Source organism: Chlorocebus sabaeus, chromosome 25 (assembly GCF_047675955.1).
Source record: "Chlorocebus sabaeus isolate Y175 chromosome 25, mChlSab1.0.hap1, whole genome shotgun sequence".
NCBI lineage: Eukaryota > Metazoa > Chordata > Mammalia > Primates > Cercopithecidae > Chlorocebus > Chlorocebus sabaeus.
In genome coordinates, this window is record NC_132928.1 from 24,936,601 (window position 1) to 24,953,658 (window position 17,058).

Consider the following 17,058-nt stretch of genomic DNA (forward strand, 5'->3'; position numbering starts at 1 on the left):
ATTTTAGATAGCCTATAGGTCTGTCTTTGGATTGCAGAGAGGTGTTGAGTCAGGGAAAGCAGGGCAGGACTATTTTGAATAACTTTGTGTCTCCAAAGAGATTTGATGGCAGGGAGAAAGGCACACAGAGGCATTTATCTTATCCTTTTCAAGGTAGGGAGAGGTTAAGATCAAATTATCCCTTTCTCTTCTTAAGTTCTAATAAAAACCTCTTAAAAGACATAAACAAATCAACATCACTTAGCAACTATGCAAGGGAGACAGAAATGGGGGGAAAAGCAGCACTCTTCAACACAAATGAACTGCTGGGATTACATCATCTGAAGATGGGGCTGGTGCAAAATAACTTTAGCTAGAGATTCATACCTCAGAGGTAACTTCTACATCAGTATCATCACTTAAGGACTTAGAGTCCTCAAGGTCATCATTTTTTCCCATTTCAATCACCTGTGAAGGCAAAAATCTCATTAGTAATGTTTACTTGTTTCAGATGAAGCTAATTACCTAAAAGCAAAAAAGACAACTGCTTCAATTTAAAACTCACATTCTGCTCCTATCTCTAGCACTTAAGGAGACAGCTTAAATGCAAGACCAAACACATTATTCTGTACATCTAGTTGGCATAAACGAGAGAAAAGCACCCAGAAGGGTTACCAAATAAATTTTGCATTCATTAGAGAGAAGATGCCCATATTTATGACTTTAGAGAAAATAGCTGGGCATAGTGGCTATTTTACAGCCAGGTTCCTATAATTTCAGCACTTTGGGAGGCCAAGGCAGGAGGATCGCTTGAGCCCAGGAGTTTGAAACTGGCCTAGGCAAGAAAGCAAGACCCTGTCTCTACAAAAAATTTTAAAAATTAGCCAGGTGTGGTGGTGCACACCTGTAGTCCCAGCTACTTCGGGGCTGAGACAAGAGAACTGCTTGAACCCAAGAGTTCCAGCTTGCAGTAAGCTATGATCTCACCACTGCACTCCAGCCTGGGTGACAGAGTAAGAGCTTGTCTCTCAACAATTTAAAAATAAATAAATAAATAAATAAATAACTTCAGAGTAGAAAAGCTCCAAATTGTTAAACATGAAAATTTTTATCTAAGCAGACAGGAAAAATGTAACAAAATATTTTAAAATTTTACTTTTCACATTCAAAAGTAAAACCAGTTATGTGATACTCTGGCTGTCCTATAAAAACATGCCCATATAAACAGAAACAAACAAAAAAAGTCCATTTCGAAAGTGAGGAGTGTTTTAAATTTTAAAATTTAGAATTTAAAAATTTAAAGCCCTAGTTTTGTGGTCCAATAAAAGGAATAAAACCAATTATGAAACCATTATGAACCTCTGTACAGCAACCTTCTCAAAAATGGTCAAGTATTTTAAGTCCCATCTCTCTCAAGTTTCCTAGGCCAGGTATGGTTGCACATGCCTGTGACCCCAACTACTTGGGAGGCTGAAGTGGAAGAACCACTTGAGCTAAGAAGTTTAAGACCAGGTTGTGCAAAACAGTGAGATCCCATCTCAAAAATAAAGTTTCCAAATGTCACTTTTGTCTTAATTCAAGCCACCTGCATTCCTTCTAATGCTACCCATATAACTGGTCTAAGAGAACCCAAGCACCGTTTGACTACAACGAATATACTAGGGTATCCTTCAGGAACTCAAAATTCCTATGAAAATCCCTTAAATAAATAAATAAGATGACCCAATTTAGGTTTAGTTTTCTTTGCTGTATTTATTCAATGGATGTTTACCAGCACTCTTCTACACCCTGGCCACTGGATCTCCTCCCCAATTTCTTCTGAGTCTTGAGCAAGTTGCCTATATGACTCTTCATCTGTACATGAGTACATACTATATGTATGAGTACTTCATGAGTACATACCATGTGTACTCAGAGTTCAATCTCCCCTCTTTTCTACTATTTTAACTCTAAAATAGCTACAAAGAAATAATCTTATCTTTCCATTTAGGTATAAAATGGCTATGGAAGCTATCACGATTTCCAAGAAATAAGTTTTCTCCTACAGACTGCTGTTCATTTAGAACAGAGAGATCCAATCTTTTGGCTTCCCTGGGTCACACTGGAAGAACTGTCTTGGGTCACACATAAAATACACTAACACTAATGATTACTGATGGGCTAAAAGGAAAAAAAAAAATCACAAGAAAACTCAGAATGTTTTTAAAAATTTATGAATTTGTGTTGATTCAAAGCTGTTCTGGGCCGCATGTGGTTCACAGGCTGTGGGTTGGACAAGCTTGATTAGCACCTTACCTTGTTAGCAAAGGGAGAAAAAAGATAGCTAGTTGCTATAAGCAGGGGAAAAAAAGAATAGCTTACTGCTTTTGACTAAGTAGGGGCTTTTAAGGCAGCCCTGGTTAACTTAACACTTAATGTGAATCTTAAAATTGCATTGAAAAATTAATTAAAGTTAAAAAGGGGATTATGTAAGCAATCTGTTGTACAAAGAGATACAAAGAGATCTGAACAGATTATACTATGAGCACACAAACAGAATCAACATGGAATTTTTCCACAACATACCTTTTTGTCGCTTACTTTCCCTACTTCTTCACTTGTTTGTTCAGTATCAGCAGCTTCAACTTTTATTCCAACACCTAACTGCTCTGATACTGACTCATTCAAAAACCACAAGTCATCTGTAGTATCTGAAACAATGGCAGTACCCACATCCTAATAGAAAAAAACAAACATGAGTTTCTGTATTCAGAGGTTTATCAGACATGTTGAAACAACACAAATGAACCCAAAACTCAATGTCGTCACACTACATCACCAAAGAACATCTTGCCTTTATTCAGTGGACATGTATTCATTCAACACGTATCTACTTGACACCTACTATGGATAAACTAATGGATGGATATAATAGTGCCAGGCATGGACTTTCCTCTTTTAACACTCAATCAGGTATAACACCTGAGAAACAGTACTGAAGAGTTTAAAAGGTAAGGACTTGTAGTTGCTCAAGCAAATAGAATCTGTTCCCTAAATTCCCTTCTACAGGTGACACTCTAAGAAGCTAGAAAACATTCCATTAGTTCTGAAATATTCTTTCCCTTAAAATGTCAAGGATGCTTATTAAAGAAATATGAGAAATACTGATGGTCACCCAAACCTTTTGTCCTGACACTTTCTGAACTCCATATAGAACTTTCTTTCTGCATTCATCTATGAGTATTTCATGACATGCTTTTCTACAACATTCATGAGAGACAATTTATTATTTTGCCACTGTTATACACTCATTCATTTATTAAACAAATACTCACTGAATACCTATTATGTGCCACATACTGTTCTAGGTACTAGGTAATGGAAAAAGTGGTGAACAATACAAAAGCTCTGGCCTTACATTTCAGTGGTAAACAGACAACACACATAGAAAATATAGCAATATTTTTACAAAGTGAGAAGTGCTATGGAGAATAAAATAGGATAAAAGAGAAGAGTGGCTAGAGAGGAGGCTATTTTAACTAGGGGATGGTTTTGCAGGGCCACCACCTACAACTACACAGCTCCAAAACAAAAAGTGAATGGAACCTACTGGAACTGTGTAACGTAATAGCCTTAGGGGCCAGGAACGACCTCTTTGAAGAAATTACATTTGAGTTGAGTCCTAAATCATGAGAAGGCAAAGAAATAATATGGGGGAAGAGAGTTCCAGAAAGAGTAAAGAACAAACTTAAGGTGCCTGAGGAAGGAAGGAATTTTGGGCTACAGGGTCAGAAAGGAGCCTGGTATATCCAAAACACATGTAGTGAACAAGAAGAATGACAGGAAGTGAGGAAGGAGGGGGCTGAATCAGTTATTACTATAGTAAAACAGGTACATGCCACCATGCCTGGCTAATTTTTATTTTTTGTAAAGATGGCATCTATGTTGCCCAGGCTGGTCTCAAACTTCTGGGCTCAAGCAATCCTCCTGTCTCGGCCTCCCAGTGTTATAGGCTGAGACTCCCAGAGATTACAGGCATGAGCCACTACGCACAGCCAAAAGCTCCATTTTGAAATTGTTCAATGTCAAATCCTCTAAGTAGAGCTGTTCAATAGGCATCTGGAAACTGAAGTTGGGCATTTAGGGAAGAGGTAAGGACTAGAGATACAGATTTGGGTATCACATGCATACAGATGGTATTTAACGCTATAGGAGTAAGAATTCTTAGAGAATATAATGTGTGGTCAAGAGTAACCAAGAATGTTACCCTTTCAAAAGAAAAAAAAAACACTCCCCTTCAAACGTGAAATTTACCTGATTTGTTTGTAAATCAGTTGAGCCATTACTTCTAGGTGTATAGTTGCTTCTCAAGTTTCCTAAAAACCACCAAGGCAGGCCAGCTACATCCCACTCCTCAAATCCAAGGTCCAGCCTAGATGTCTCATTTTGGGTTAAATTTTCAATTAAGTCTCCATCTGTAGAAGTCAAATGAAAAGGATGATAACTATGCACAATACGTAATAACCAAGACTATCTTTAAAATACTTAAAACTTCTTTATCAAACAGGTAAAAAGAAATTCCTGTTCAAAGAAAGGAAGAACCAGAAATCAAGTATCTGTCTTAGTGGCAGAGCTCAAATCTCCTCCCTTGTTTAGGCTTCATTAGCAAGTAATGACACTACAAGTAGATCATCGTTTATCAAGTCTAAACTCTAAAAGCATTGTCTTCTATGAGAAGACAGGAAAAAAAAAAGACTCTAAAAGCATCTGAACAATGACCTTGTTCTAAAAGAATTTCTAAATGGTCATTTACTGGCATTTTAAACACTCCTACCATGTATAAACTATAGAATTACTTGCTCTAGTACATAGTGCCTGATAATAGTTTGATTAATAGCAATGCAAATGATGGTAACATAGTGGTCTAACCCTTAAGATCAAAGCAAGGCAATACAAACCATAATAGGTGATCACAAGGTTGTCCAGGCCATCTCACTGATACCACATATTCTGAGTCATTTCTCAATAATTCGTATGTTTTAGTGGGTAACAACCACTATAAAATACTAAACTCTAGGTTGTCCAAACACGTACATACGCCCTTGCTGGATCAATGGGCTCTTAGAGCTAAGTATCTAGACATACCACAAATACTAAGACCCCACATTATTTCAAGTAAAAGATCTCACGTTGTACATCTGAATGACACTGAGGGCTGCTAATAACATAAGTCTGTTGTTATCACATGATATTCTTTTCTTTCCCAGACTCCAGTCTTTTGTTGTGCTCTGCTGCTCCTTTCTTACTTTCTCATTCTCTTCTATGTCTTCCCAATACATCAGGCCTGCCCAAAGCAACCATGGGCATTAATGTGTCCTGAAGTACATATGGTGAAAGAATTTCTGCAATACGTGGGTCCTTGCCAAAACATAAGGTTACCCTATTTACTTATAAATTATGTCAATATTGCTGACTAAAAGGCTTATCTGTGGCCAGGGAAACTTCAATTATGTTTCTACTTATTCATTATTGAAAATATCAGAAACCAAATTCTTAAAATGGTCCATATTAAAGTTATTCTTCCCTACTCGAGCTCTACAACTTATGAAGGAAATGAAAATAGGTCATTCTTTCCACAAATAAAAATTCTGTCCCTTCTACCGATAGGTCTTCCTGAAAAATACTATTATTTATTCTCAAATTTTCATCACAAACTACATATCCCCCCTTGAATTGGCTATTCTTATACCTGCCCTTGCCCCCAACTTTTTTTTGAGACAGGGTGCCACTGTGTTGCCCAGGCTGGAGTGCTGCGACATGATATTGATTCACTGCAACCTCTGTTCACTGCAATCTCCACCTCTTGGGCTCAAGTGATCCTTCCACCTCAGCCTCCTGAGTGGCTGGGACCACTGGTGCACACCATCGTGCCCAGCGAATTTTTCACTGGGCTAATTTTTTGTAGAGACGAGGTCTCGTTATGTTACCCAAGCTGGTCTCAAACTCGTGAGCTCAAGTAATCCTCCTGCCTCGGCCTCCCAAAGTGCTGGGATTACAGGCACGAGCTACCATGCCCAGCCTTGATTTTCTAACAGTGCCCAGCCACGTTCTTACACATCTTAAAATTGCCTTTTGAGTATAAAATAAGCAAGGATTTGCATTAAGGAATAAAATTACACATTTAATATCATATAGACTAGAATAGTTACAAAGTAGGCAGACCAAAATTCAGTTTATGCTCAAATGAAATGTAAAGAAAACAATCTAGCATGATAAACTTATTCAAATTAAATTTAAGCTTATAAAATAACTTCAGCAGCCAAAGTTTCTCGGATATAACCAGAGGCTTAACCTGCCATTGTTCCACATGCCTAGACTAGAAGCCATCATGCCATAAAATGACTCTGGGGAATTTATGATTTTACACATCTTCGCCAAAAGAAAAACAAAAACAAAAAACTAATTTTAGAAAATGTTTGTTTGTTTGTTTTTTGAGATGAAGTCTTGTTCTTGTCCCCCAGGCTGGAGCGCAATGGTGTGATCTCGGCTCTGCAACCTCTGCCTCCCAAGTTCAAGCAATTCTCCTGCCTCAGCCTCCCAAGTAGCTGGGATTACAGGCGCCTGCCACCGTGTCTGGCTAATTTTTGTATTTTTAAGAGAGACAGGGTTTCACCATGGTGGCCAGGCTGGTCTCAAACTCCTGCCCTCAGGTGATCTGCCCGCCTCAGCCTCCCAAAGTGCTAGAATTACAGGCATGAGCCACTGCGCCCAGCCTAGAAAGTGTTTTTTAAAGTAGAATTTTGGGGAAAATATGGATTAACTCATTAGCCTGATCACAGCATATCTAATGGAATGGCAAAGATCTGGTGACCACCATCCAAGGGCAAAACAATTTTTTCTGGATTTGGAATATCTGCATATATATAATGAGATATCCTGGGGATGGCAGCTAAGTTTTCTTTTCTTTTTCTTTTTGAGACAGAGTCTCGCTCTGTCGCCCAGACTGGAGTGCAGTGGCATGATCTCAGTTCACTGCAAGCTCCGCCTCTCGAGTTCACACCATTCTCCTGCCTCAGACTCCTGAGTAGCTGGGACTACAGGCGCCCACCACAAAGTCCAGCTAATTTTTTGTATTTTTTTTAGTAGAGACGGGGTTTCACCATGTTAGCCAGGATGGTCTCGATCTCCTGACCTTGTGATCTGCCCGCCTCAGCCTCCCAAAGTGCTGGGATTACAGGTGTGAGCCACCGCGCCCAGCCAACAGGACCCAAGTTTTCATGCACACCTTGTACACATAGCCTGAAGGTAGTTTTACATAATATTTTAAATAATTCTGTGCATAAAACAAAGTTTTCACTGCAACCTGTCACATGAGGTCAGGTGTTAAATTTTCTACTTGTCGTGTCATGTGAAAAAGTTTTCAGAGGCTGGGTGTGGTGGCTCATGCCTGTAATCCCAGCACTTTGGGAGGCCAAGGCGGGTGGATCACGAGGTCATGAGACCAACCCATCCTGGCCAACATGGTAAAACCCTGTCTCTACTAAGAACACAAAAATTAGCTGGGCATAGTGGTGCACGCATGTAATCCCAGCTACTTAGGAGGTTGAGGCAGGAGAATCACTTAAACACGGGAGGTGGAGGCTGCAGTGAACTGAGATTGCGCCACTGCATTCCAGCCTGGTGACAAGAGCAAGACTCTGTCTCACAAAAAAAAAAGAAAGTTTTCAGATTTTGGATGCTCAACTTATTCTAAGATCCTTTGAAAGGGTCTTGCACCATCCTAGTACTCACGGGTTGCTAAAAGAGCATTGCCATCTTTCAAACTGAGAATGCTCAACATTTCAAATTTAGAATGCTCAACTTATACCAGGCTTCTTATATCTCATTCTTGGCTTTGTGATTAAGTATATTATGTCATCTTTGCAAACTTCAAAATGTGTAAAAATTGGGCCAGGTGCAGAGGCTCGTGCCTTTAACCCCAGCACTTTAGAAGGCTGAGGCAGATAGATCATTTGAGGCCAGGAGTTTGAGACCAGCTTGGTCAACATTGCAAAACCCCAAAATTAGCCAGGCATGGTGGTGTGTGCCTGTAATCCCAGCACTTTGGGAGGCCGAGGCGGGCAGATCACCTGAGGTTGGGAGTTGGAGACCAGTCTGACCAACATGGGGAAACCCTATCTCTACTAAAAATACAAAATTAGCCAGGCGTGGTGGCACACGCCTGTAATCCCAGCTACTCCAGAGGCTAAGGCAGGAGAATTCACTTGAACCTGGGGGGCGGAGGCTGCGGTGAGCTGAAATCACGCCATTGCACTCAGCCTGTGCAACAAGAGCGAGACTCCGTCTCAAAATAAATAAATAAATAAATAAATAAATAGCTGGGAGTGGTGGCACACTCGTAATCTCAGCTACTCAGGAGGCTGAGGCACAAGAATCACTTGAACCAGGGAGGTGGAGGTTGTAGTGAGCTGAGACGGCACTGCTGCACTCCAACCTGCACGACCCAGTGAGACTGACTCAAAAAAAAAAGTATGAAAATTAGCCTTTGCCTCAAGTAGACAAATCAAAATAAAAATTCCATCCAAATCATATACATACAAGAATACTAAGATTGAAAAGTCTAAGGCAGCTGAATTCATGTATATAGAAAATTCACCTGGTGGCAAATCAATAAATGTATGGTTATTTTCTAGTAACATGCTAGCTCATGGAAGGGTCTCGCACCATCCTAGTACTCATGGGTTGCTAAAAGAGCACTACCATCTTCAAAGCTAACAATGGTAGTAACTAGGCTGATAACAGGTTTTCAGTAAAGGATGAGAAATGATGACATATGCCTCTCCTACTTCACATACGGAGAGATTAAAAAAAAAAAGGTTGGGTGAAGAGGAAGAGAACAAAAGTCCATATAGCCTTAATCCAAAACATACCTTCTCTAGAATTTCTGCATTTATGCTCTGAGGTAGGCAGTGTGGGGATATTGTCTTCTGTAGTTCTTTTCCTGGAAGTAGAACTTTCCTCTGTACTTTGCTGAAAGAAGGGAAAGGTGTCCATCAGTGCAGCAGAAATAACTGGGACCAGGGGATGTAGCAGTTCCATTCTGGCTCACCAGTTAGTGTGCAACACAATGGGTTACACACAAGAAAGAGAACTCATGTTCACAACAGTCATCATATAAAGGCAACACCTCTCCTCAACCCACTGTGAGCAAAGCTAGAAGAATCCCAAACCTGGGGCAATAAAAAACCTCTACACAAAGGCCAAAATCTACTGTTAAAAACAGGCTATCTGTATAAAGCCTCAAGTCTACTACAAAATTAGGCATAATTCAGAAAACATATGAAACCCTCACATGTACCAAGATGACTATTAAGTTTCCCCAGGTTTGGGGAAGCTTTAGGAAATGGCCTGACATGAACTTAACTGCAACAAGCCTATTAAAATCTAATAAAGCAATTTCCTCAAACACACACACACAGGTACACACAAACCCAAAGAAAAATGCAACTGGAAGAACTGAAGATCAGAAGTGCTACATCCCAAAGAAAGGTTCAGAGACTGGAACTCTGTTATGGGCAGAACAGAGAAGGTTCACTCTGTCCCTGGTCTGTGAACTCCCAAGAACCTTTCTTATTAAATTCTTACCATATTCAGGGAAAGGTCTTGGGAGTCCAAGATCCATAGGTACAGAGAAGGGGCCACTCTGTACAACAAAAGAAGTCACCGTGTGGTGATTTTACCTTCAGTTGGTCTTGACTTGGAATATCCATACTGTGATCCTGTGCGAGAGCGAGAGTCTGAGCAGCATCTGGATAGCAAGTAAAACAAAAGGAAAACCTTCCCTGGTAATAACCATTCTTTCCACACAAAAAGGACCTCAGCAAACAACCCGGGAGCCAGGTTTAGTCGCTAGAAATGTACTTCTCCATGTTGGCTGGACAAAGCTCTCATTTGCAAGGGAAAAATCAAAATTGATAAAAATGACAAAGACCAAGACAGGCCATATCCAAAATATATTACCAAAATATAATTGGGAAAAAAAAAAGTGAAAAATAGCTAAAAATGTTCTTCCATATCAAGCTTTTAAATTTTTATATGAAAATTGGCTCCAAGCAGGACACAATGGAGACTATTTTTGTCATCTCTTCCTATATTACCGAATTCACCTAACTCACAAACAACAGCAAAAAAGTGTGTGGCTTTTTAAATTTAATTTTGATTTTCAAGTGTTAAGTCATACAGGGTTATGAGATCTTAAAATCTGGATTTTTCCCCGTTTGCTTCATAAAACAATAGGATCTTCATCTAAAGCGACATTCTAAGTGTCAAGGATAATTTTATGGTTGAAATTCCCATCACCATCACGTGTATATAAATTAATTTTTTTCATCATCTTATTTTTCCCAGTTACTATAAACATTTCCTAAGCAGCAGCAGCAAATAAAGTTTTTTTCAAGGCCAATAAAAAGAAGCAAGGAAAACAACCCAGTAGAGAGAAATTCTTAGATATTACATTAATCTAAAAGAGAGATGTATTCCAAGGACTTATGAAGAAATTTTTCTTTTTTTTTTTGGAGACGGAGTCTCGCTCTGTCGCCCAGGCTGGAGTGCAGTGGCGCGATCTCGGCTCACTGCAAGCTCCGCCCCCCGGGTTCACGTCATTCTCCTGCCTCAGCCTCCCGAGTAGCTGGGACTACAGGTGCCGCCACCTCGCCCGGCTAGTTTTTTGTATTTTTTAGTAGAGACGGGGTTTCACCGTGTTAGTTAGCCAGGATGGTCTCGATCTCCTGACCTCGTGATCCGTCCGTCTCGGCCTCCCAAAGTGCTGGGATTACAGGCTTGCGCCACCGCGCCCGGCCGAAGAAATTTTTCAAGTAGAACAAAAGACAAAAACTTGGCTACAGGAAAAGATCAAGCTGCAAACAATTTAATAATCTGGACTATTCATTATTTGAGGCTATGTAAATGAGATACACCCAAAATAAGTCTACTGTGGGTCAGGTTCACCAACCACTACCAGATTCAGAGATAAAATATGGAAAATATCATCACCATCCAATAAAGGCTTCTAGAGGAAGGATACAGATCCTACAACTTATCTGTCAATGCAGTTCTACTGAAAAAGCAAACATTTTCAAAATTCTAATTATAAAAAACATTATTTCCAGAAACATTTTTGTAGACAAATGGAGACAATGAAAAGTTTGAGAGATGGCATTTTCTGACCACAGTGATCTTCAAAGCAAAGTTCGATTAACATATAATGCAGATGGAGCAATTTTTTTGTTTGTTTGTTTGAGACAGAGTCTTGCTCTGTCACCCTGGCTGGAGAGCAGTGGCACAATCTCAGCTTACTACAACCTCCACCTCCCTGGTTCAAGAGATTCTCCTGCCTGTGCCTCCCAAGTAGCTAGGCTTATAGGTGCTCATTTTTATATTTTTAGTAGAGACAGGGTTTCACCATCTTGGCCAGGCTGGTCTCAAACTCCTGACTTTGTGATCCACCCACTTCAGCCTCCCAAAGTGCTGGGATTACAGGCGTGAGCCACCGCATGCGGCCAGGAGCAATTATTTAATAAAGCAATCCTATTACTGTCATTTATATTTATAAAGCCTTACTAAGGTTAAAACAGTTATAAGCAAAAATAAATTATCTGGGGAAACCACAATATAAAAAAGAAGTTTTAAAACCGGTCGGGTGTGGTGGCTCACACCTGTAATCCCAGAACTTTGGGAGGTCGAGGTGTGTGGATCGCTTGAGTGCAGGAGTTTGAGACCACTCTGGGTAACCCACCAGCCTGGTGAAACCTCATCTCTACTAAAATCACAAAAATTAGCCCGGCGTGGTGGTGTGCACCTGTAATCCCAGCTACTCAGGAGGCTGAGGCAGGAGAATCACTTGAACCCAGGAGGCAGAGGTTGCAGTGAGCTGAGATCACACCACTGCACTCCAGCCTGGTCCACAAAGCAAGACTCAGTCTCAAAAATTAATAAACACACACAAAGTTCATCATATTTATTTCATTTGTATACATGGGAAAATTTGGAGAAATGATTTAGAAAGAACTACCATTTCAGGCTAGGCGCAGTGGTTCACGCCTGTAATTCCAGTACTTTGGGAGGCTGAGGCTGGCGGATCACGAGGTCCAAGGTTAGGAGATCGAGACCATCCTGGCTAACACGGTGAAACCCAGTCTCTACTAAAAATATAAAAAATTAGCCAGGCCTGGTGGCGGGCACCTGTAGTCCCAGCTACTCAGGAGGCTGAGGCAGGTGAACGGCGTGAACCTGGGAGGCAGAGGCTGCAGTGAGCTGAGATCATGCCACTGCACTCCAGCCTGGGAGACAGAGCAAGACTCCGTCTCAAAAAAAAAAAAAAAGGACTACCATTTTAAACAATTCATCTTCTTGATCAAAACGAAAAGTCTAACCCATCTGCAAAGGTATAAAATAGATTACATGAAAAGCATTTCCCTCATTTGTCCTTTCAAATAAAACAAAAGCAACCGAAATCATAAAAATCAACAGAGATGGCCATCCACAAGCACCACAGCAATTGCAAGTAAGAACAGATAACCAATCAGAATTACTTGGGGCAATTTTCTGGTTTTGATCGTCACACTATTATCACGTAAGATGTTACCATTTGGGGACTCTGGATAAAGGGTATAGGGAAACTCTATGCAATACTTTTGCAACTTTATTAAATCTGAAATATTTTCAAAACGGTAAGTTAAAGAATAAAAATGGGCCAGGCATGGTGGCTCACGCCTGTCATCCCAACACTTTGGGAGGCTGAAGAAGGGGTATCGCTTGAGTCCTAGAGTTCAAGACCAGCCTAGGCAACAAGGGGAAAACCTGTACTTACAAAAAAATATACAAAAAACTAGCCATGTGTGGTGGCATACTCCTGTAGTCCCAGCTACTGGGGAGGCTGAGGTGGGAGGATTGCTTGCGCCACAGAGGCACAGGCTGCAGTGAGCCGAGATCTTGCCACTGCACTCTAGCCTGAGTAACAGAGAGATCCTGTCTCAAACAAAACAAAACCAACAACAAAATATTCTTTATATGGCATGTTAAACTCTGCAGAGAAAGTACAAGAAAGGAAATGAGAGGAAAAAAGGGAGAATTATATTCAGAGAACAGATGAATCCGAAAACAAATTTTACTGAAAAAGCAGATCAGCAATTATAAAATCCTCCATGTATTTCAAACCTTCAGTGACTATCCCAGGAAAGCCATGCTATTTCACAAGTGACTGAATTTCAATAAAGCTGCCATATCATTTGCAGGATCTTCACTCTCAAATTTACAGCTATATAAAGTGGGCAAATGACTCAATGACACTAACAGGCTTCAAAATTCAGTAACTTCAAAATCATATTTCAGTATGACAGCAACGTCTCTTTCTCTGCCTTTAAAGAATAAATCTTTATTAGGAATTGACTTAGGTCTGGGCGTGGTGGCTCATGCCTGTAATCCCACCACCTTGGGAGGCTGAAGTGGAAGAATCACTCGAGGCCAGGAGTTCAAGACCAGTCTGGGCAACATAGCAAGACCCCATTTCTACCAAAAAAAAAAAAATTAGCCAGGTGCAGTGCAGTGCCATGCACCTATAGTCCTAGCTATTTGGGAGGCTGAGTCAGGAAGATGACTTAAGCCCAGGAGGTAGAGGCTGCAGTGAACTATGATTGCACCACTGCATTCCAGCCTGAGCGACACAGCAAGTCTCCCTCCATTAAAAAAAAAAAAAAAAAAAGAAGAAAGAAAAGAAAGAAAGAAAAAGATAAAAAGGCATGGATTCTTCTCAACCTACTTATTTCAATAAACTATCAAAAGACAGTCAATCTTGGACAAGTGCAGTGGTTCACACCTATAATCCCAGTATTCTGGGAGGCCAAAGTGGGTGGATTGCTTGAGTCCAGGAGCTCGAGATCAGCCTGAGCAACACAGCAAAACCCTGTCTCTACTAAAACTACAAAAAATTAGCCAGGCGTGGTGGCATGTGCCTATAATCCCAGCTGCTCGGGAGGCTGAGGTGGGAGAACCACGTGAGCCTGAGAGGTCCAGGCTGCAGTGAGCTGAGATAGTGCCACTGCACTCCAGCCTGGGCAACCAGAGACCCGTTTCAGAAGAAAAAAAGATGGTCAATCTAAAAAGATTACTAACTTGGGCTTTCTTCAAAGGGCAATGTTACCTAAAATCTAATATGAAGCTCACAAAAGGGCTTTATGTAGTAGCGGAAAGGAAAAAAGTTTCATTATTTGGAAATGGCTACAGTCTGTCCAGTTTATTTACCTATCTCTTACAGACCACCATTTTGGAGACTCCAGACTCCAGTACAGCCAGTTTCCTATACATACCTAATAGATTAAACTCTAACAGCAGTATTTAGAAGGTCTAGAATCAAGCAAAGAGTTAGACAAATTGGCATTCAGATAAGAGATGGCTAAAGCCATTAGGTGAAACGTTCTTGAGTGACCTGTATAACAGATGGATCAGACTGATAACACCTGAGCCCACAGATTGTTAACATGACTGACTAAAAGAGAGATAGGCAGACCTTACATGACTCTGATGTGATTAAACAGAAGTACAAAGCACCACCTATAAAGCTTTCTTGGCAAAAAATTTAAACTTGAATTTATTCAAGCATTACCAGTTTACCAAAAATAGAGGGGGGTAAAGAAACACATTAAACAAAATCACAAGGATACAATCTGCCAAGTCTAGAATGTGGGAAATTCTACAGAACAAATGACCCATTTCTTCAACAAGTAAATGACATGAAAACAAAAGGAAAGTTTTATAGATTAAAGACACTTATGAGACATATCAACCAAAGGCAATGTGTGGACTTTGGATCTTAATTCAGGTAAGACAAAAATACAAGGTATTTTTGAGATAACTGGGGGAAATGATACATAAACTAGCTACGAAATAGGATTATGGAATTACATGTTAAATGTGTTTTGTGTAATAATGACATTCAATGTTTGAAAAAAAAAAAGTCCTTATCTGCTAGAGATTTTTAAAAGTGTGTCTAGATGAAGCAATATGACAAAATGTTAACAATATGTCTAGAAAGTGGGAATCCTTCTACTGTTTGATTTTTCAGTGAAAAGTTAATAACATAACATTCTGTGTGACAGGTAGTATGTATTTCTCCCAGTCATGCCAAAGATAGCATTCTATTTCCACCTTCATCTTCTTTGTTTTCCCATCATTTGCCCCCTGTATCAAAGCTGTGATACAGACTGAAGAAATATGATGTGACATACCTGTAGTAGCAGTGGCTAAAGTGACAAGATTCTTTCTTAGCATATCATAGAGAGGGCTGTTAAAGAGAGAAGATAAAAAATTAACAACCCCAAATGTCACTATGAAGATATCAGTGGTTTGCTGTTAAATATTAAACGTATTTCTGATGTTATCTCTCAACTCTCTCTGTAAGGCATAGAGGCAGAATCTTTTTCCCAGAACAGTGTTCAATTATTTAAATATTAAGATGTTAATGCCCAGGCCTCCGTGTTACTCTGCCCCCATTAAAAAACTGATTAATTTACATTTTATTTCATTAGCTAACAGTAATCCAAGTGGGGAAATCTCTTTTGGAAACTATTCCTTCCTTCCAGGAGTTAAGTTTCACATTTTAATTGCAGAGTGGGGGTGGAGGGGAGTTTTTTTGTTGTTGTTTTTTTTCTTGGAGATGGAGTTTTGCTCCTATTGCCCACGCTGGAGTGCAAAGGCACGATCTCGGCTCACTGCAATCTCTGCCTCCCAGATTCAAGTGATTCTCCTGCCTCAGCCTCCCTACTTGCTAGGATTACAGGAGCCCACCACCAAGCCCAGCTAATTTTTTGTATTTTTAGTAAGAGACAGGGTTTCACTATGTTGGCCAGGCTGGTCTCAAACTCCTGACCTCAGGTGATCCACCCACCTTGGCCTCCCAAAGTGCTGGAATTACAGGTGTGAGCCACCACACCCAGCTAAGGGAAGTCTTAGTGTCAGACAGAATGAGCTCAGAAGCAGCAGTCATCAAAAATAGAGAGAAAGAGAGCTTCTAAATTACTAATTAGCTTTTGACTGTATAAGCTAATAACTTACACCCCATGCAGCTGGAGAAAAGTAACAGGTCAGGTTAGCCCTATTGTGATTCTGACTAGGCTCATCATCAACCCCCAACTGCCCAGCAATTCTACATCTCTCTCATCTGCTCACTCCTCTCTCTCCAGCAATTATTTCACAAAATTCTAACCTCATCAAGCTTCCTCCTACCCAGGCCTTTACACATGGTGTTCAATCAACCTTAAACTCTCTTTCAACTAACCCCCTCTGATCAACTTCCTAATTATCGTTCAGCTTTTGGCTCAAATTTCACTTGCTCAAAAGAACATTTTCTTGACCTCTAACACTCTAAATCCCACCCACTACCTGCTTCATGTATCTCTTTTCTGTAGCACTTACCATAGTGTAGGTTTACTATGAATTAGTGTGATTATTTGACTAAGATGGGCAAGAGCATCTACTGACTCACTACTCTGTATACTCCAAGAAATCAGACTGTGTGTTGCTCATTACCGTATTCTCAGTGCCTCATAGGCTACCTAACATACATAGGCCCTTATATATTTGTTGAATAAAGCAATAAATATTAATAACCCATAGAAATTAAGTGGCTAGGTAAAAGCACCCAAAAAGATACGCAAACCCTCACTCTGTTTACCTTGGGTCTTTCACGGAGAAGCTCTGACGTCCCAGAAGTTCTCCCAAAAGATCTCCACCACAATATACCATATGCTGCTCCTGCTGATCATAAAGCTGCTTCACCATTATGTACTGACCTAAATAGTGCATGACCTGCGTGGAATAAAATACCATGTTGTGATCTGTCCAGCTGCTGCCAAAAACACAAATTCATTAGAGGAGGTAAGGTAAGTTAGTTTGCTAGAGAAAGAAATAACATATTTACAAGACTGTCAATGTTTGTGTAAGGGGTCCTACAACAGGAAAGCCACTCCCAACTACTAGCTCCACCTACTCACTGTCTTTCTGACAATTAACAGACCAAGACTTTTAAGCACAGAAATGAACTGATCT

General features: G+C 40.3%; 1 protein-coding gene across 7 annotated transcripts in view; it reads right to left on the minus strand.

Moving 5' to 3' along the window:
• MDM4 (MDM4 regulator of p53) overlaps nucleotides 1-17,058 on the minus strand; it is a 55,182-nt gene that overhangs the window by 10,706 nt on the left and 27,418 nt on the right. For 4 of the 7 annotated variants that reach the window (XR_012091205.1, XM_007988800.3, XM_007988799.3 and 1 more), the window contains 7 exons: nucleotides 16,685-16,818; nucleotides 15,240-15,295; nucleotides 9,699-9,766; nucleotides 8,889-8,988; nucleotides 4,273-4,433; nucleotides 2,545-2,694; nucleotides 367-447 (listed from right to left, as the gene is read on the minus strand). Coding sequence is in view for 5 of the 7 variants with exons in the window: in XM_007988800.3 (XP_007986991.1) it covers nucleotides 367-447; nucleotides 2,545-2,694; nucleotides 4,273-4,433; nucleotides 8,889-8,988; nucleotides 9,699-9,766; nucleotides 15,240-15,295; nucleotides 16,685-16,818 (750 nt within the window). In the remaining 2 variants the exon portion in view is untranslated. Of the gene's footprint in view, nucleotides 1-366; nucleotides 448-2,544; nucleotides 2,695-4,272; nucleotides 4,434-8,888; nucleotides 8,989-9,698; nucleotides 9,767-10,514; nucleotides 12,159-15,239; nucleotides 15,296-16,684; nucleotides 16,819-17,058 lie in introns of those variants that run through there. The other 3 variants (XR_012091206.1, XM_073011579.1, XM_073011580.1) reach the window with 3 other exon arrangements.